We start from the raw sequence: 21,599 nt of genomic DNA, 5'->3' as shown, positions 1-21,599 counted from the left end.
TATTTTTAATGTCATTCTGCAGGTCATTGTTTGAGACTTTTTAGGTCATCAACTTCCGAACTCTATTTATGTCACTGATTAAGCCCAAGGGACGCGTGGATTAGTATAACACCTGGAATTAGGGAATGTGTGTTCAGTAAATACTATGAGGCATTTGAAGAAAGTTGTATGACTGTGAGACTGTGGGTCAACAGGCAAAGCGACTGTCTGCTGCTTTCGTCACAATTTTATGACTTTCGCTCTGCGATCTGTCATGTGCGTGATATGATGAGTCCAATCTACAGGTGACGAGGTACAGGAGCACTTTGGGACGCTGTTGTCACGATTCGAAGCAGCTCGACTTCGTGTCCTCAAGTTTTGCTGTCTTGAGCGCTTTGTAGGTGTTGGTCAAGTTGGTCGACATAAAGCAGCATAACAGGTAAGTATTTGAAATTGCATAGCCCTACTTGGGTTATGATTAGTATCGTGAGTTGATTTCACATAAGTCAAAAACAAATTTGAAATTCAGTTCAACTTAAATTATTGCTACTGGTAAGAGTTGCATGTGGAGAGCTATTAGTTAAAATGTCACTGACTAAATTAACATTGTGCGTTTGAACTATGCTATGAAAACAGTGAAATGATGGTAGAGGTATTCCTCTACTCAGTCCATATTGACGGTTAGGGATGCTACTGAGCTAAAGTTTTAAATGAAAATGAACCTGAAGCTTAATGTGGGAACTGAACCTCTGTTTGCGTGCACTGGGAGTCGAATCCGTAACCCCTTGATTACATTCCGGTCCACAAAATTTTATCTCCCCTCAAACAAATATAGAAAACTAGATTAATAAATGCTTCTTAGCGCAAATATGAATTTTCTAAAATTGATTTATGGGGTACATTAAATGTGAATTAACCTGAACTCTCTGCAATGCTCTCTAGAGTAGATTATAACTTCAAATTCGCATCACGGTCATTTTCTAAGGGCCTTGCCGGGCGTTAAATCCTTGCTCAAACATCGCTGCTGATGTCCCATCTCATTAGAGGCCACAGACATTCTCCGCTCGTCTTTCCTCTAAGCCCAACCCCGTCCGCAGATGGAGATCGCACGTACGTGAGCATATTAATCGCAAGGACATAGGGACACTGCACAGCGCAACAGCCGCTTCATTTCTCGTACAACCAACTACTATTCCAACTGACGGTGGTTAAGAACGACCACTAAGGTACGTTTATTCTTATATTTTAGTTATTTACTGTGTTCAAACAGAACACATTGTAGACTGTGCGAAATTCAGAAATTTATTATTCCATATCTAGATACGTATTTTAAGTGTTGTGACTTATAATTAAAATAACTACAGGGACAAAGTGTACCAAAGTTAAATTAAAATCCACCGCACGCATATGTTGAAAACTACAATTTTGTATAAACGTAACTTTTGTTGGATATCCAATGTTTTAAAGAAAATAGCAAATAGCGCGGTTATCCCTTCCACACCTAAATTTAAGTTATCATACTAAAAGGTACTGATAAATAAAAATGAAAACATACTTAGTACCTCGACATCTCTGCTAGGAATTAACCCTTCGCTTCTAATGTCGTGAGTAAAATACTCTGATAATCTCAAGCGGTGATAAACGAAACTTGTTTTAATTCTCGAACAATCGCTCACAACGTTTCTTGAATCTCAAATGAACGTGTTTAAAAATTTACTTCTTCATACTCCTGTTAACTCGTTACCATGGATATTGCCAGACTGTTGACAAGTTGATTATTTGAAAATTTCGTTTCCAGGTTGACATCTACAAGTTAGTCCATCCGTAACGATCTATAGGGTATGTTACGGATCAACTTGTCCTTCTGATACTGGTTGTCTGTGACACCATAAGCAGATGACAATAGATAAAATGAACAAAACCAAGTTAAGATTAAGAAGCATACAACAGTAATGAAATGTTTAGGGCATTACAAACAGTACAATAATACATAATATATTATATTGGCAAAATACATAGATGGAAAATGTATTTCTCCAATTACGAACAAATTTACATTTGTAGAACCTAGAAAGGAAAATGAAGATGGGGAAAAAAAGAGTTTTGTTGCTCCGTCTCGGTTACAATAGTGATTTTTTTCCACATTGATTCACTGTATTTTTGTTATATAGTCTCGTTTTTTACTCATTTTGCGATATCGGAACAATGATGATAAGTTGACGAATTGATTAAAGAAAATACACAGTAAAGATCCATCTCTAGAAGAAATGCAGAACTTTCGGCAGCGAGATCATGAACCTGTAGTCGAGTCCATTGGGCCTAAAGCTACAGTTTAAAGTGGGATCCGGTGCAATTTACAGTTCTTGATTACAGGGAGTCGGGGAGAGACACCACATACAAACACGGAAGAGACAAATAGGCATTTTTCCAGAATAGTTTTGCACCCTACGCTAAAAACATTTGCTTGAATTTGAAATTGGAACATGCTTGCAACAACCAAGTACCATTCCAGTAATTATGAATCCCTTATAATAAATGTAATTGAAAATGAAGCTACACGTGCGAAGTATTTATTTTGACCTGCCATTTACATTCAATGACATTCTTCCCCTTGAAACTCTGGAATAGATAGATGAATTCAACTGGTAGATCACTGCTTGTCACTTTTCGACCCTTTTAACTAGGGCGTAGTGTGTACTCATTTTGTCAATTTTTTTTAAACAGCCAGTTCTATATTTTGCAAGATTTCCATGCATTTTTCATCTTTTGATAAAAGATAAAAGAAGAGGAGTAATAACCCCCCTCAATCTTCCGTGCTAACGCACCTATACTCTACATCGGGAATCTCTGGAGCAAGGCCGCGCATAGGGGCAGAGAAGGGGGGAAAGTGAGTGGGCGAAGCGAAGCAGTTACGCTGCTACGAAAGTTGGTACTTATAGTCGTTTCCCCCTCCATGCAATACCATCCCCCCTCACGTGTTCATCGGTCGAGCTTGCTCAGTAATTTCTTTTCGTTTGATTACTTCAGATATTCCATGGACAGAGTATAGAGAGAAAAGCTCCCATAGGTCGTTAGTTATAACTAGCTTCGCGCCTAAGTGTCACTGCAGTAATAAGCGCACCAAGAGATGAAGCAATCAAGTATCGACTCCATAGCTGTCCATTGGATGTTGAAGTGACGCAGTGATGTGTGTCTACGCGTAAACAACTACCTTCTACACGTAGACTATTTTATACACGTAGATTACGTAATCTATGTAAACAACATGGCGAAAGGTGATAACTTAGCAAAGGGCGCCGTGGAATTAAAAGAAAATTATACTGCGTATCAGTTGCTGATGCGTGAGGAGAACTTTTCATACTTTGTCTTTCAAATTCGAACAATTTCTCATCTAGGAAGAAACCTAATATAATAAATATTCTAGTGTTTTATGGGGAAAAGACCACTTTTGCCTCACGACTGCCATCTGTTGTTGTTTTTTGCATACTATTTATCTTCTTCCATAGTTGATAATAGAAGAGAAGATAAATTTTGTTGTAAACATGATTCTTTTCATTTCGTTAGGAACCAATATAGTTGAAAATTTCACTTTCCTTTCATGAAACCCTTGAAAATTAATTTTAATGTACTTTAGATTGTCTACGTGGTCTATGTAAACTACAACCCAATGTAATCTACGCGTAGATTACTTGTAGACAACGCATGTAGACGTAAACTTATAGTCTACGGTACATCACTGAGTGACGTGCATACTTAGGGTCTATACGTCAGGCATTTGGGATTAAAGGGAACAAAGCCTTACGTAACAGACCGTGCTCTGAAATATACTTGAATTTCTATTCTGCATATTTCTTATTTTGCGTCCTGTTTCTTCCACTTCTCACTATTCACAAAGATGAACGATAATTAGATAGCATTGAAGAAGATGCGGCAAGGATCACCCAAAATCCTTGGTAACGTCATTATAAGTAGTTGACTCAACACGATCAGCCAACGAAACTGGATGGGAATATAAAAGTAGACAAGTGGAACTCTGTGTGAGTAGTTCTCCATTCAACTACGTACAAGTGAGGATGAAATCAGGCCTTTGAAGTTCGAAGCACGTACGTTATCAGCATTCACGAAGCACGTGTGATGAACACACAATCTCAAATGTGATTTAGTGCCGAGACATTTGTTTTAATGTGGAAAGTGAAGGGGAAATTAGAAACATTTTACATCTTTTAAAAATCTTCTATTTAACAGTATGATATGAATAAGATATGAATAATAATTGTTCAATAAATGTCAATACCATTGGTTTCCGCATGGGGGGGGGGGGGGCAGAGGGGTACTTGCTCACTCTCAGATTTCTGGAAAGAGTTAATGTAATTTAAATGGTGAAATTGTAGAGATAGTTTATAACAAAAAAGTATTGTTTTCTGTGATTTACAGCCGGTAAGTTACAGCAACTATTATTATTATTATTATTAGAAATAGGGTTACATTTAAGCTTACAGTCTATTTTACAATGATTATCTAACTATAAAAAACAGCTTTTTGTTCTACATGAATGAATGTTAAGTGTACAGTTATGCAAATTGTATAGTATTGTATAGTAGTAGTAGTAGTAGTAGTAGTAGTAGTAATATTAATGCAAAGATAATAATAACTAAAGTATAAAACGGAATACTTAATTTGTTTATTGAAATATGCTTTCATAGTTAGGTTAGGCTGGTCAGGTTTGGCTCCCTTAGCATTTCCTTAAATATAATATGAGTATTAAGGAAATGCTAAGGGAACCGAACCTGGCCAGCCTAACCTATGATTGACTGATTGATTTGATGTTTTAAGTCCACTTTATGCACAGTAAGGATAATCGGGACTGGACCTACATTTTAAAGTGGAATCCGAAATACTATATGCCTCCACTGGGTATCGAACCCGGGACCCCTTGATTGCAAGGAGACGACGCTACCACTGCGTCATCGGGGAGGCCCTAACCCAACTACAAAAGCATATTTCAATAGACAAATGAGGTAGTCCATATAATACTAAAGTACCGTAAAAACAATAATAATAGCAGTAATGAAATTAATAATAATAATAATATTAATATTATTATTAGTATTATTATTATTATTATTATTAATAATAATAATAATAATGCTCATAAACGTTTGTGACTCTGCCCCCTCTGAGAACAAATCCCCTGGGCGTCATTGGCCAATACGAGTACCATTTGCAACAAGCATGATTGATGCAGGAAAAGTAGACAAAGGGGGAGAAGAAATTTGCGTATTTATTTTCACTGCTTCTGTTAATGTGTGTGTATGTGTGCGTGTGCACATTTGGCAAATAGTTTGAAATAAAATAATAAATATAATTAACTCGACTTGTGCTTCGGCAAACCATGTTGGGAGAAGACTTACTGAAAAGCCAGAGATGCCGACCTTGGAGTAGGAGTGGTTAGGACAGCTGGCCTGGGCATGTGTGTTCTTTGTGAGTGATGCTTCATCAATCTCATCATCACTCATCGCAAGTAGCCAATATCAGCACCGTAGAGAGCATTGTGGTTGCCCGCCACCTCTCCCTCGCACTACCAAGCTACCGACGATTTATGTGCATCTTTCGATATTTCTTCTTATGCCATGGTTTGTGATGTTTACATCCTACAAATTTTGAAACTAGGAAACAAAGAGACACTAATTTAAAAACAATAAAGGTTTGCAGCTCTGATTTTTTTTTTTAAAAAAATAGCATATTTTTGAATATTTCAGTTATGTCTTAGCGTTTGAAGAACATCGTTCCCAAGGTGGCCCACTTCACGAAAATCATATTAGTATTTAACAAAGTCAAGAGATGGTACTGCATCAATGTAGCCAGTGCCCCTCTAGTGCACTCTGCAGAAAACCAACTCTCTCGGATTGCCAGATGCCATTATGTGTAAGTTATTGTGTCAGGGATCGAGCAGATTAGTCATCGTTGTTATTTTAAGGTAAGAAATGTGAGTGTGTGTACTACCTTGAAAGTAACGAATGTTAATATTTTTTTTACATATTTTGAAAGCTCGTTTAATTATCTTTTTCATTACATAGTTACACTGTAAAAATGTTTTTTGTGCCAAAGGAACTATATATACACACCTATTTTTATTGAAAAACGTAGTCCAGAGGCTAGTTCCTATGGTGGCCCATGGCGTACCACCTTGGGAACAGCTTACACTCGCCTCGTCTTACACTTTCTTTCGCATTAAAATACGTTTTATCATTAAAGATTACCTAATAATGTTAAACTTTCATGAATGTTATTAATATGTTGGATTTATATCTTAAACCCTTCAGTGATAAAATTATTCGCGGAAGTGTTTCTTTGATTTATTTCGAAGACAATTAATTAATAGGGTGGAATTAGCTAAAATTTTGCTCCAACCCGGAATTTTAATACAACAGAAAATATTTTTTTCAGGAATGTTCCCCAATCTTTGGACAACTCAAATCCAAGATGCCAAGAGATGGAAGCTTGGGGGAAATCATTCTATATACGAGGGTCGGTCCATAAGTAACTACTCCGCTACGGAGGTCGGTTATGCGTCGTTACTGTATATAATTCACGTCACCAACAGTGGCGGCTCATGCTACTTATTGTTAGGAGAGCTGCATTCATAAAAAAAATACCTTACCTTAACTATTTGAAGATGAACTCCATGCGGCGGTCATTCATTGTAGCGACCTTGTCGATTTACCATTCAGAACACCAGATTATATAACTTACTGCGAGAAAACAAATTACTCTTTAATAAATAATTATTTGAATCGATTCGAAACTTGAACTATCACGTACTTACTGACAAGCGAGACGGACGCGTTACATGGCAGGCCACTGTTTGTCTCGGTAATCGCATGTTTATGCGCGGTGTCGCCGTATCATAATGTGAAAGCTTTCGATTTTTACAACTTGGCAGCGCCACCGTACATTAGACTGCAGCATTGGATTGCAGTGAATGCAGTCCGCTCTTTAGCATTGACAAGGGCCTAGCAGGGAGGGAAGTGGAAGCAGTGCTTACGTTAGAGTTAACATGGAGATGTACTGCCAGTCCCCGAGGGGGAAGCGGCTTCATATACCAGTTTGCCGCTTGTCGCGCGCCAAGTGAATTTGAAAGCTCCTCACAGCGCAATGGGACGCGGTAAGATAGCGAAAGTATAAATATTTAATTTTTGCACTAATGGCAACAAAATATAATTTGTTTGGTCACCAATCACAAGTTTGAGACTAACAATTTCTGTAATAAATTATAAAATTAATAAACATGAATAAATATGTTTTATTGAGCACAAGCAACATTTTCTACGAAACTATAAGCAGCTACCTTTAGTACCATGGGCTAACTTGGGAACAGATGTAACGGTTTTGTAATTCTTTTTAAAGTTACAAGTAATTTTACAAAATATTATATGGTACGTGTTGCTAAATAGTGATGAGAGTTATTTCTTAAAATTTCATAAATTTATCTCTCATTGAAGATTTGTAAATTTCCCTAGAAGCTTAACTATGGCCACCTTTCGCCCACCTACCTTATTTTACTACCACTACTTTGAAAACAGAAAATTTCGGCAGTGGTTTACCAACAGGAGATGCTATAAATCGTAATTTAAATCAACCTAATTTAATTCAATTGCTCCTTGATCATTACACAACAGTTTTTATGTTTATTTGTAATGTTTTAAATGTTTTAAATTTCCACCAATTTAATTTGGGGCTCATTAAATAAAATATGTCACAAATCATTAGAAGACGCAAGTTTTATATAGACTTGTTATTTATATTCGGGGTTAAAATGTATCATAACCTTTCTTAAACGACGTCATATATTCTTCCGTTTGTAACTGTAACCATTGCAACTAAGTTAACCGATCTACGACTGATATATTATTACATGTGCTAATCGGGGAATTACACGATATATTGTTATTTTTGCATACTGTTAATTTTACCTTACTAGAGGTCAGAGTTGACTGTTACTTACATACAAATTATTGACGCTTCTGTAAAACGATAAATTTCAAAACATGTAAATTAAAAAGGACGCCTGGAAGAGGGGGTGTAATTATCTTCTACCAGTAGCAATTTATAAATAACACTATTGTTATTATTATTATAAGACTGAATTGTGCCTGATGCTTGGAGCTTGTTCTCTTCAGGTACTCTCATGCCATTGGAGCTGTTCTTCAACCTCCAGTCTCCTCCATGTCGAGCAGTGTTGCTGACTGCACGAGTTTTAGAACTAAATCTAGTCCTGACAGAAGTCAACATAGCTGCTGGGGAACATATTACACCGCAGTTTCTGCAGGTGAGTGTTCGCTTGGTAAATCCCTTGCACCCTCACTCCCCCCTCGATATTCAATCCTATCTTCTCACATCGTGTACGCTTCTTACATTTGTTACACTTTGTCTGGTTTCGTTTCCTTAGTGGTGTTGGTTGTTTATTATTGAGTTCACAGTATTTGAAGTTAAGATGAATATTATTCATTACAGGCAACAGTAAGAATATATTTTATCTTTCAAATTCCGCAAGTCTCATCAAAATTAGGCTGTAGGATTTTGAGATTCAACCATTTAAGTATTTTAAGTTAATTCAGATATGGACATTTTATCTAGTATTTTATAAATTAGTTTAAAAGCAATTTTTTGCATTTGTTAAAACTAGATACAATGTCGATACTCAACAATAACTTCGGCTCAATAATCTGAATCAGAACCATTCATCTCATTCGAAGCCCTTTGTCACACAGACAAGGGGGTTTCCAAGATATCTAGTGCATCTGCATTAGAAATTAAGTCAATTTCCTATTCTAGAAGCTTGACTTAGAATATAGCATCTCCAATGGATTGTATACCAGAAAGTTCGAGAGTCTAGTAATGGCCTATTGCTGTGACAGTATCCAGAAGCAGCAGGTGGCTTTTTGAACAGAATGAGATATACACATACACGTAGTTCCGTCCATCCACTTCTGGCGGCTACCCGGGGCTAATATTATTTATGCTTTTGTCCATTACGAAAATCATCATGGCCATTCTCCTTGGAAAACAGGTGATTCCTACATCATCTTACTTAACAGATTTGATAATGATTGAATTGGTGGCTTAAGTCCACTTTATGCACAGTAAGGCTAATCGGGACTGGACCTACAGTTTAAAGTGGGATCCGAACCACTATGTGCCTCCACCGGGTATCGAATCCGTGACCCCTTGATTACAAGGCAATAACGCTACCACTGCGCCATCGGGAGGCCCAACAGATTTGATAAGATGATGTCGGAATCACCTGTTTATGTCGAGTGTTAATAAATGAAGGGAATAAATACACTATTATAGTAAATGATTGCAAATTTGTTAAAAAACACATTTATATGTAGTAAAAAAGTTCTAAATATGTAAATACATATTTACTTATTTTCACCAAAATGTGGAATTAATTGTAAAAAAATAGCTTTTTAATTATATAAGGCATGAAAGACACATAAAATACAGCCTCGGCATTGTAACTATTGCCGTGACTGTCTTGAATAGAAATCAGAAGCGAATCCCGTACGTGTGCCATAAAATCGTTGCTTCTGGCGCTGCTGTCGGGTGCGCTACTAGTCGGGTGCGAAAGGAACTCGGGATAAAAGATGGACGCGTAACGAATGGAGTTAATGCGTCGCGTGGAATCTTTTCGTTGTTAGCAGCCTTCGTTGGTTAGTCTGGCTGAAAATTTGCATCTCGGTAAAACGGGTGCTAATAAACTCATGATCTACTAAAACGTGCCTGTGCTTCGAAAATTACGAAAAGGAGTTACGAAACCTGACCTGTATTTGTGATGAGATCACCAACATAAACACCAATCCAAAAGCAACCCTTTATGTCAGTAGCGCTGGTAGCGGTGACAGGAGAACCACAATGACAAATTTGCTAAATAGACATCAATACAATCGTTACATATGCCTCATTTCCATATTCGAGTTAAGTAGGTGGAACCCAACGTTCTGGACATGCCCTTTGACCTACTTTTTATTTTACGACGTTTTACGGACTAAACTAACCTACAATGAGAGAAAAAATGGACAGAAGAAGCTCTGGCATCACTTTTTAAGCTATTTTTTACCTCCTGCAAATTTTGCTCTTATGCTAACTCGCCCTTTGACCTACTACTTTTTTATTTTACGACGTTTTACGGACTAAACTAACCTACAATGAGAGAAAAGTGGACAGAAGAAGCTCTGGCATCCCTTTTTAAGCTATTTTTTTTTACCTCCTGCAAATTTTTGCTCTTATGCTAACTCGTCCTTTGGCCTTCTTTTGAAATGACTTACGACATTTTCCTATAAGTCTGCTGTCTCCTCTTACTGTAAGGTCCCCTCAGTGTAATCTACTACGACCTTGCTCTCAGCGTAATCTGCCACGATGTTTTTTAAAACTCTCATGTGTGATCTTCTAGAATGTGTGCCCCCCCTCCCCTGCTACGACCTAACGGGACCTCTCTCCTTTTTTTTTTTTTTAGATTAAAAATTTTGTAATGGAGGATGTAGAAAAAGCCATTCTTGCTCGACGAAGGCGATATATTTAAAACTGCTCCGTGACCCTCTCGTTCTTCACGTCGTACGCGAAGGACTTCTCGGCGATCAGGATGACGCTGCACACGGTATCCTCGGGCAGCGCGTCGTGGAACTCGCACACGATCTTGATGTTGGTGCGATCGTTCAGTACGAATTCGACCTTCACCCGCAAGTTCGGGAACCAACCGCTCGTGCAGGTGATCGATCAAGCTAGCCTGATCGCGTTTATCCATGAGGATGAAAAGTGAATCCGTGTCCATGTACATCATGCGCGGTCGCTGGGGTTCGAGGGGAATTTTTCGACCACGTCGCGCGATTTCAGTAGGATGGTTCTCGACAGAAAAGTAACTAGAGACGAGCAAGCTGGGGGTTCTTCGAAACGAACGAGCCCCCAACATTTTTCCGTACGGCCTTCGAACGTAAGGTTGGTTCACGTGAGCGCGAATTTCTTCGGGAATGTCTTTCAGTTCGTACATCTGACCGTACATTCTGTTCATCATCAACTTCGCCGTGTTCTGTTTCGCGTCCATTTCGAGCAGTTTGCCCGGCGGCAAGGTCTTCTTGCAATTTTTGGCTTCCTTGAGAAAATTCTATATAAAATAACATACCAGGAAATTATATTCACAGTAGATTGAATTTTGATTTTTGTATCACCCCGAGAAATTCTATATAAAATAACATACCTGAAATTCTATTCGCAGTAGATTAAAATTTTTTGAGTTTTGAAATCACCCGCAAGAAATTTTATATAAAATAACATACCTGAAAATTGTATTCACAGTATAGATTGAATTCTTGAGTTTTTTGTATTCGCACCAAAGAAAATTCTATATAAAATAACATACCTGAAATTCTATTCACAGTGTAGATTGAATTCTTGAGTTTTTTGTATTCACCCCCAAGAAATTCTATATAAAATAACATACCTGAAAAATTGTATCGCTATATATACTAGACTTTTTGATTTCTGTGATTTTGGAGAAAGCATAATGGCATCCACCATCAGTTTCAATCGAAAAAATGATAAAACTGAATGTGTTACTTGTGGGAAGCTAATCTCAAGGAACAATTTATCGGTACACAGGGCAAGATGTAGCGAAACAGGTTCGAGAATTAATCGTTCGTTACCTTCTAAGCCTTGTGCTCGATGCGGAAAGATGATCAGCATTACACATTTAAGTAAACACCTTAAAATTTGCAAACCATCGACCGAACAAGGAACATTGAAAAGAAAAATCGATGATTCAGAAACGGAAGCTTCCACTTCCAAGCAAATTAAATTATCTAATGAACGAAAACCAATTAGATCTGCATTCAACCGTCATATTCAGGATTTCTCTTTTACTTCGGAACCAGGCTGCGACATTCTTAGTTTTTTGCGTGAAACGAAAACATCCGTGATAAATATTCTAAAAAATAAATTGGAAAATAATTCCATAAAAGTATACGTTGATCTATTTTCCGAATACGAAAAAGTCGATGGTACAACAAGAGTATTTTATCATCGAACAAAAAACCAGGCTCTTCATTTGGCGGACGTCGATAATTTGGACGAATTTTATTCTGATCTTTCAAATGAGCTGGTTAAGAAACACGACGATTTCGAGGCTAAAGGGTCGGGATGGTCTCTGTGTGGAAGTCCTCACACGTTAACTGTTTACGTGAACCAATTCTCGCCTCTTCGCGCTTCCAGCTACGTTCCTCTTCCACCGAACATTCAACACAAGAGGGCTGTGCTAAATATACAGAACAGCGATAACAAGTGTTTCCTTTGGTGTGTGTTGGCGGAACTTCACCCGATTCATTGGTCAAATCATCCAGAACAGGTTTATCATTACAAGCAGCATGAACCTGAACTGGAAAATGCAATGGCTGGCATCGAATACCCGGTGACCATTTCTGATATATCAAAAAAATTCGAAACACGAGCACGAGATGCAGAAGGAAAACGCTTAATCATCAACGTGTATTCCTATACGTTGGATAAACATGTCGTGCATCCCGTCAGGATAAGCGATGTCGACGATGATGATGCTCGTGTGATTAATCTTCTTCTAATTTCCAACGAGGATGTTCACCATTACTGTCTCATTCGTTCACTATCACGCTTGGTCAGAAGTCAAACTACCAAGTATGCAAACAACATCGAAGTTTGCCCGAGATGCCTAACCACATTCAACGATATAAAACAAGTCGATTATCGAAAATACACTGGAGGTCAGATTGCTATCGATAAACTTGCCGAACATAAAATATATTGCGGCAACAACAGACCGGTTCGAATGTTGATGCCCGAAAAGAACGAAGTGGAAGAATTCAAAATGCACAAGGCGTTGTTCCAGCATCCGGCCATCATCGTTGCTGATTTCGAGGCGTTCCTCAAACCACTCTCATACTGCGATCCGGATACCGAAGTTTCTTCCACCACACCTTACCAGCTTCACGAACCAAACAGTTTCGGTCACGTTGTCGTGCGACAGGATAAAATAGATGAACCGTACGTATACCGAGGACCCGATGCAATCGAACGCTTCTTCGAAAAGATGATCGAGGAGGTTGGGAAAATTGGATGCATGCTGCAAACATCGAAACCGATGCTTCCGTTATCTGCTATCGAACTTCAAAATTACTATGACACTGTCAAGTGTCCTGTGTGTGATAACCACTTCACGGACGACAATCGTAAAGTGTTTCACCATTCGCATACGGACGGTCGCTTCATAAGCGGAATCTGTAATGCATGCAACCTCAAAATCCAAAAACCGAAATTCGTCCCGATATTCTTTCACAATGGTTCTATTTACGACTTTCATCCCTTAATTAGGAAACTCGGATACGACACACAAAAAGTAGATATTCTTGCTCAAAACGAAGAACGATACATCTCTATAAGTAAGAAAGTTATGATTCCTGAGACTAAAAATACCATCGAGATGAGGTTTCTGGATTCGTACAGATTTCCCTCTGCCAGCCTGGACGCTCTTGCCAGCAAACTTTTAGACGAACAATTCAAAATTACAAAAGCTAGTTTTCCCAACGTAGACATAGAACTCGTTAGACGTAAAGGGATTTATCCTTACGAATACGTTAGTGATAATTCTAAATTTAACGACGACGCTCTCCCACTTCCAAGAGAATTTTACAGCAGACTCAGAGAGAAAGGAATTACGGACGAAGAATACCAACACGCGCAACTCATGTGGGAGAAATTAGAATGAAGGACACTCGGAGACTACCACGATGCCTACTTAAAATTAGACGTAACGATACTCGCGGATGTTTTTCAAGCGTTCAGGAAAACGGCAACGAATATTTATAAATTAGATCCAGCGTATTTCTACAGCCTACCGGGATTAGCGTGGTCGGCAATGTTATTCCAGACAAAGGTCAAGCTGGAACTGATATCGGACGTGGACATGTTACTTTTCATCGAGAGGGGGATTCGGGGCGGGATGGTACAATGTGTACAGAGATATGCAAAAGCCAACAACGTGCACATGAAAGAAGATTATGATTCAAATCGAGCATCGAATTACATCTTCTACGCCGACGTTAATAATCTCTACGGACATGCCATGGTACAGAAACTTCCTTACGGAGGATTCGAATGGGCATAAATAGACATAGAAAAATTCGATGATAGTGAGTATGGCTTCTTCGCAGAGGTGGATATCGAATTCCCCGACCATTTACACGATCTGTTCAGCGATTTACCACCGGCATCCGAGTTCAAATCTTCGCCTCATTCTAATCAATGCAAGCTTTTATTGACTCTAGAGGGGAAAAAGAGATACGTTGTTCATTACTCGAATCTCCGATTCTTGATCGGGAAGGGTGCTAAGGTAGCGAATATTAGAAGAGTCCTCAGGTTTAAACATTCCGAGTGGCTCAAACCGTACATTGAAACAAACACGCAACATAGGACAGTTGCCACTTCCGATTTAGACAAAGATTTTTTTAAATTGATGAATAACGCGGTGTATGGCAAGACGATGGAAAACGTGCGGAATCATGTAGACGTGAAATTGGTTTCAGATAAAAATAAATGCATGAAGTGGGTGGCCGATCCTAGATTCAAGTCGAGAAAAATTTACAATGAGAATTTGGCACTTTTCAATCTAGATATAAAATTGATGAAATTCAGAAAACCAATTTACGTTGGCGCAACTGTTCTCGACTTGTCGAAACTTTACATGTTCGAATTTCATTATGACGTGATGAAACCCTTCTTCAATGATAAGATATCACTTTTGTACACGGACACCGACAGCTTCATTTACAGCATACAAACACCTAATCTCTATGAAGACATAAAAAATCCTTCCATGTTTGAGTATTTCGATACTTCTGCATATCCTCAAACCAACAGATTTGGGATTCCTTCCCTCAACAAAAAAGTCCTAGGTAAACTGAAAGATGAATGTAACGGTGATATTATTGTCGAGTTCGCGGGTTTGCGTTCGAAAATGTATGCCATGAGAACAGAAAGTAGCGTCACGAAGAAAGCAAAAGGTGTGTGCGGGAATACGGTGGAGAACAAACTCACCTTCCACGATTACATCGATTGCCTTTACTCACAATCGACGATACTAAGTATAGAACAAAGAATCCAAAGTGTAGACCACGTGATTACAACAAACAAAGTTAGGAAAGTAGCATTAGATCCGCATGACGATAAAAGATGTATTTTGTGTTGTGGAATCCACACGTTGCCTTGGGGACACTATCGTTTAGAAATTAGTAAAAATTGTAGGCAATGCAATTGAAAAAAAATAAACTTAAATAACTATAACTAAAATAAAAAAAACTTCAACTGTCTCAAATTATCACATACACAATAAATAACAAGCAAGGACACAACGTTGCAACGTTTAGAAAGTCGTTGACTTTGTTTCTGTATTTTCCGTCGTTGGGTTTCCTCGTCATGTCGATCGTCGCGAATCCGAAATCGTCACGGTTCCAGCAAGAAGAGCAGCGTTCCGAAAATTGATTGATCAACAGGCCGTTGAGTTTAGATAACATGGAAGGTAGAAATTCATGATCTGCCGTGCGGTGTACAGTCTCCATTGTTTGCTTTCGGAAACCAAAGAGATGCATTGTCCTTGATAGTTATTTATTGTGTATGTGATAATTTGAGACAGTTAAAGTTTTTTTTAATTTTAGTTATAGTTATTTAAGTTGTTTTTTTTCAATTGCATTGCCTACAATTTTTACTAATTTGTAAACGATAGTGTCCCCAAGGCAACGTGTGGATTCCACAACACAAAATACATCTTTTATCGTCATGCGGATCTAATGCTACTTTACTAACTTTGTTTGTTGTAATCACGTGGTCTACACTTTGGATTCTTTGTTCTATACTTAGTATCGTCGATTGTGAGTAAAGACAATAGATGTAATCGTGGAAGGTGAGTTTGTTCTCCACCGTATTCTACACACACCTTTTGCTTTCTTCGTGACGCTACTTTCTGTTCTCATGGCATACATTTTCGAACGCAAACCCGCGAACTCGACAGTAATATCACCGTTACATTCATCTTTCAGTTTACCTAGGACTTTTTTGTTGAGGGAAGGAATCCCAAATCTGTTGGTTTGAGGATATGCAGAAGTATCGAAATACTCAAGCATGGAAGGATTTTTTATGTCTTCATAGAGATTAGGTGTTTGTATGCTGTAAATGAAGCTGTCGGTGTCCGTGTACAAAAGTGATATCTTATCATTGAAGAAGGGTTTCATCACGTCATAATGAAATTCGAACATGTAAAGTTTCGACAAGTCGAGAACAGTTGCGCCAACGTAAATTGGTTTTCTGAATTTCATCAATTTTATATCTAGATTGAAAAGTGCCAAATTCTCATTGTAAATTTTTCTCGACTTGAATCTAGGATCGGCCACCCACTTCATGCATTTATTTTTATCTGAAACCAATTTCACGTCTACATGATTCCGCACGTTTTCCATCGTCTTGCCATACACCGCGTTATTCATCAATTTAAAAAAATCTTTGTCTAAATCGGAAGTGGCAACTGTCCTATGTTGCGTGTTTGTTTCAATGTACGGTTTGAGCCACTCGGAATGTTTAAACCTGAGGACTCTTCTAATATTCGCTACCTTAGCACCCTTCCCGATCAAGAATCGGAGATTCGAGTAATGAACAACGTATCTCTTTTTCCCCTCTAGAGTCAATAAAAGCTTGCATTGATTAGAATGAGGCGAAGATTTGAACTCGGATGCCGGTGGTAAATCGCTGAACAGATCGTGTAAATGGTCGGGGAATTCGATATCCACCTCTGCGAAGAAGCCATACTCACTATCATCGAATTTTTCTATGTCTATTTATGCCCATTCGAATCCTCCGTAAGGAAGTTTCTGTACCATGGCATGTCCGTAGAGATTATTAACGTCGGCGTAGAAGATGTAATTCGATGCTCGATTTGAATCATAATCTTCTTTCATGTGCACGTTGTTGGCTTTTGCATATCTCTGTACACATTGTACCATCCCGCCCCGAATCCCCCTCTCGATGAAAAGTAACATGTCCACGTCCGATATCAGTTCCAGCTTGACCTTTGTCTGGAATAACATTGCCGACCACGCTAATCCCGGTAGGCTGTAGAAATACGCTGGATCTAATTTATAAATATTCGTTGCCGTTTTCCTGAACGCTTGAAAAACATCCGCGAGTATCGTTACGTCTAATTTTAAGTAGGCATCGTGGTAGTCTCCGAGTGTCCTACATTCTAATTTCTCCCACATGAGTTGCGCGTGTTGGTATTCTTCGTCCGTAATTCCTTTCTCTCTGAGTCTGCTGTAAAATTCTCTTGGAAGTGGGAGAGCGTCGTCGTTAAATTTAGAATTATCACTAACGTATTCGTAAGGATAAATCCCTTTACGTCTAACGAGTTCTATGTCTACGTTGGGAAAACTAGCTTTTGTAATTTTGAATTGTTCGTCTAAAAGTTTGCTGGCAAGAGCGTCCAGGCTGGCAGAGGGAAATCTGTACGAATCCAGAAACCTCATCTCGATGGTATTTTTAGTCTCAGGAATCATAACTTTCTTACTTATAGAGATGTATCGTTCTTCGTTTTGAGCAAGAATATCTACTTTTTGTGTGTCGTATCCGAGTTTCCTAATTAAGGGATGAAAGTCGTAAATAGAACCATTGTGAAAGAATATCGGGACGAATTTCGGTTTTTGGATTTTGAGGTTGCATGCATTACATATTCCGCTTATGAAGCGACCGTCCGTATGCGAATGGTGAAACACTTTACGATTGTCGTCCGTGAAGTGGTTATCGCACACAGGACACTTGACAGTGTCATAGTAATTTTGAAGTTCGATAGCAGATAACGGAAGCATCGGTTTCGATGTTTGCAGCATGCATCCAATTTTCCCAACCTCCTCGATCATCTTTTCGCAGAAGCGTTCGATTACATCGGGTCCTCGGTATACGTACGGTTCATCTATTTTATCCTGTCGCACGACAACGTAACCGAAACTGTTTGGTTCGTGAAGCTGGTAAGGTGTGGTGGAAGAAACTTCGGTATCCGGATCGCAGTATGAGAGTGGTTTGAGGAACGCCTCGAAATCAGCAACGATGATGGCCGGATGCTGGAACAACGCCTTGTGCATTTTGAATTCTTCCACTTCGTTCTTTTCGGGCATCAACATTCGAACCGGTCTGTTGTTGCCGCAATATATTTTATGTTCGGCAAGTTTATCGATAGCAATCTGACCTCCAGTGTATTTTCGATAATCGACTTGTTTTATATCGTTGAATGTGGTTAGGCATCTCGGGCAAACTTCGATGTTGTTTGCATACTTGGTAGTTTGACTTCTGACCAAGCGTGATAGTGAACGAATGAGACAGTAATGGTGAACATCCTCGTTGGAAATTAGAAGAAGATTAATCACACGAGCATCATCATCGTCGACATCGCTTATCCTGACGGGATGCACGACATGTTTATCCAACGTATAGGAATACACGTTGATGATTAAGCGTTTTCCTTCTGCATCTCGTGCTCGTGTTTCGAATTTTTTTGATATATCAGAAATGGTCACCAGGTATTCGATGCCAGCCATTGCATTTTCCAGTTCAGGTTCATGCTGCTTGTAATGATAAACCTGTTCTGGATGATTTGACCAATGAATCGGGTGAAGTTCCGCCAACACACACCAAAGGAAACACTTGTTATCGCTGTTCTGTATATTTAACACAGCCCTCTTGTGTTGAATGTTCGGTGGAAGAGGAACGTAGCTGGAAGCGCGAAGAGGCGAGAATTGGTTCACGTAAACAGTTAACGTGTGAGGACTTCCACACAGAGACCATCCCGACCCTATAGCCTCGAAATCGTCGTGTTTCTTAACCAGTTCATTTGAAAGATCAGAATAAAATTCGTCCAAATTATCGACGTCCGCCAAATGAAGAGCCTGGTTTTTTGTTCGATGATAAAAAACTCTTGTTGTACCATCGACTTTTTCGTATTCGGAAAATAGATCAACGTATACTTTTATGGAATTATTTTCCAATTTATTTTTTAGAATATTTATCACGGATGTTTTCGTTTCACGCAAAAAACTAAGAATGTCGCAGCCTGGTTCCGAAGTAAAAGAGAAATCCTGAATATGACGGTTAAATGCAGATCTAATTGGTTTGCGTTCATCGGATAATTTAACTTGTTTGGAAGTTGAAGCTTCCGTTTCTGAATTATTGATTTTCCTTTTCGATGCTTGTCCGGTCGATGGTTTGCAAATTTTGAGGTGTTTACTTAAATTTGTAATGCTGATCATTTTTCTACATCGAGCACAAGGCTTAGAAGGTAACGAACGATTAATTCTCGAACCTGTTTCGCTACATCTTGCCCTGTGTACCGATAAATTGTTCCTTGAGATTAGCTTCCCACAAGTAACACATTCAGTTTTATCATTTTTACGATTGAAACTGGTGGTGGATGCCATTGCTTTCTCAGATCACACAAACCAAAAAAGTCTAGTATATAGCGATACAATTTTCAGGTATGTTATTTATACGTGTTGCTAGAAGGCCTTCGTCGTTGCAAGTCACCTAACCCATTCACTAAGAAATAAGAAAAAAAAATATTGACGTACTGAAAAAGTTGACTTGTTCACCGAGTTCACGGATGTTTACTCATTGATGACTCCGTCGTTGTCGTCTATCAAAAAAAAACCTAAGTACCTTGGAAACAGTGCAAGTTATCGAAAAATCTCCCCTTGTCGATTTTTTTTGGTGACGTAGAGTACGCGTAGAAAGGTCGGGTTTAGTGCGTCGGTCGAGTCTCGGTGTCCTCTGTCCTCCCATACCAAAATAAACATAGGTCGTCATGGAACCAATTTTTTTTCATCAATCGAAAATTTTCTAAGTCCACAGCGTTAAAAAATCTTAAATTGCAAATATCTCGAAAATGGTAAGAGTTATCGAAAAAATATATCGAAAAACACCCCCATCCGGTATCGTTAGATACCCCTTGTCTATTTTGGAGGTGTAGAATACGTATACAAAGTTTTGGTGGTCCTGGGGTCAAGGGGTAAGAAGTTAACCCACTCTCGCAAAACTTTGAACGAATAGTCGTAGAGAGGTCGGGTTTAGTGCGTCGGTCGAGTCTCTCTATAGTTGCAGGTTTTTTTAGTTAACTCGTAATCCTCTTCAAAAACTACAGTAACATCATAATGTCATATTTGCACAGAAGAGGGAGGACATCGCACACCACTGTTGCCAGCTATAGGTCTTTTAAATCTCTCTCTCTCTTCATCTTACAGCAACGTTGACATCTCTTTTTTTTTAGTTGCAGGTGGTTTGCCAACACTCTCTAGTTAATAATGCTACATATTATACACACACACGCACACACACGCACACATATACTGTGCTGCCATCCATCCATCCATCTCTCTCTCTTTTACGGCAGTGTGTGTTTGTTGCCGGCTCTCCTTGCCCAGTGTGTGTATGTTACGCCAGTATATACATTGGCTAAGCCTAAAAAAAAAAGGTAGTAGCCCTTGCCAAGTAAGAAGAAGAAGGGGTGTAGGTAGGTGTTGGCAACACTGCGAGAAAATGAGGCTTATGCCTTACAAGAGAAAACCATTAAGGCGAGCCTCACCGAGCCTCACTTCGAGCCTCATTTTCGGTTGCAGAACTGTCTATTTGGGTCTACTGAGTTACGTTTAGCTAGGTAGCCTGGTAGGAAATATAAGGAATGTGTTAACTTCAGGGCCAGCTCAGCGAAAAGCATTCGCCAGTATTTTGCAGAGGAAAATGGGATGAGAGAGAAAAAGGGGAGGAGTTTGGATCAGGGGGATGCAAGTTGCATCTTGCTCGAGACAGTTGGTCTTGGGGTTAGGAAAGGTAGAGAACAGGAGAGTGGTTCGATAGTAAGAAAGGGGTTTTGCGTTTTGGAGAGAGGAGAGTGAGTTTCATTTTGAAGGAGATTCAGGCTGGGTTCTGAACAGTGAACGTGAATTTTAGAAACTTGTTTGGGAGTGAAGTGGTGCGAAGCTGAGAGAATTTAAGAGACGAATTTCATCAAGCGAGTGAGAGTTAATTTAGAAACTCTTAGATCCACGCTTCAAGAGCGAGACAGGTAACATGCTTTTCTAATGCCATCCTTGCCTTTGCAGTCTTTAGGTAATTATAGCCCAAATACAAGAGAGTTGCCATTCTTTAAAGGGTTCTCTAAATTTAAGTTTATTTAGGTACCTCCCGCAGTTAGCAGATGCAGCCAAGTGAGAGCTTACGGGCTACCGCTAACCCCCAATGGTAAGAATTACATTCATCAAAAGGGCTCCAGGTTCGATCCCCGAACCTTTCGAGGTTCACACGCTTAGTAAAAGGTTACGAGATAGGGACAAACTATATGTTACACTATTCACCCAACATGCCTCTGCCTTCCGACGTCACCTGCGTTCCAACTCATCTCAAGAAACAGACCCGTACAAATTCCTTAGTTTTACAGTTACCCCTTTTATATGTTCATATTTAAACAAGCACGAAGATTAACCGCAGTGACCATTGAAGCACGAACATTC

The 21,599-nt window shown here is 39.0% G+C and overlaps 1 protein-coding gene across 2 annotated transcripts in view; it reads left to right on the top strand.

Moving 5' to 3' along the window:
* The first annotated feature begins 1,060 nt into the window (after window positions 1-1,060).
* The window catches only part of LOC145979388 (glutathione S-transferase 1-1-like), a 93,963-nt gene continuing 73,424 nt past the window's right edge, over window positions 1,061-21,599 (top strand). For both annotated transcript variants that reach the window (XM_083112257.1, XM_083112256.1), the window contains exons 1-2: window positions 1,061-1,205; window positions 8,160-8,308. In XM_083112257.1, the coding sequence (XP_082968383.1) occupies window positions 8,168-8,308 (141 nt within the window). In that variant the 5' untranslated portion in view covers window positions 1,061-1,205; window positions 8,160-8,167. The remainder of the gene's footprint in view (window positions 1,206-8,159; window positions 8,309-21,599) is intronic.

Source organism: Lepisma saccharinum, chromosome 26 (assembly GCF_977018435.1).
Source record: "Lepisma saccharinum chromosome 26, izLepSacc3.1, whole genome shotgun sequence".
Taxonomy (NCBI): Eukaryota; Metazoa; Arthropoda; class Insecta; order Zygentoma; family Lepismatidae; genus Lepisma; species Lepisma saccharinum.
Note: the sequence above shows the minus strand (reverse complement) of the source record. Positions and strands in the feature narration are given on the sequence as shown.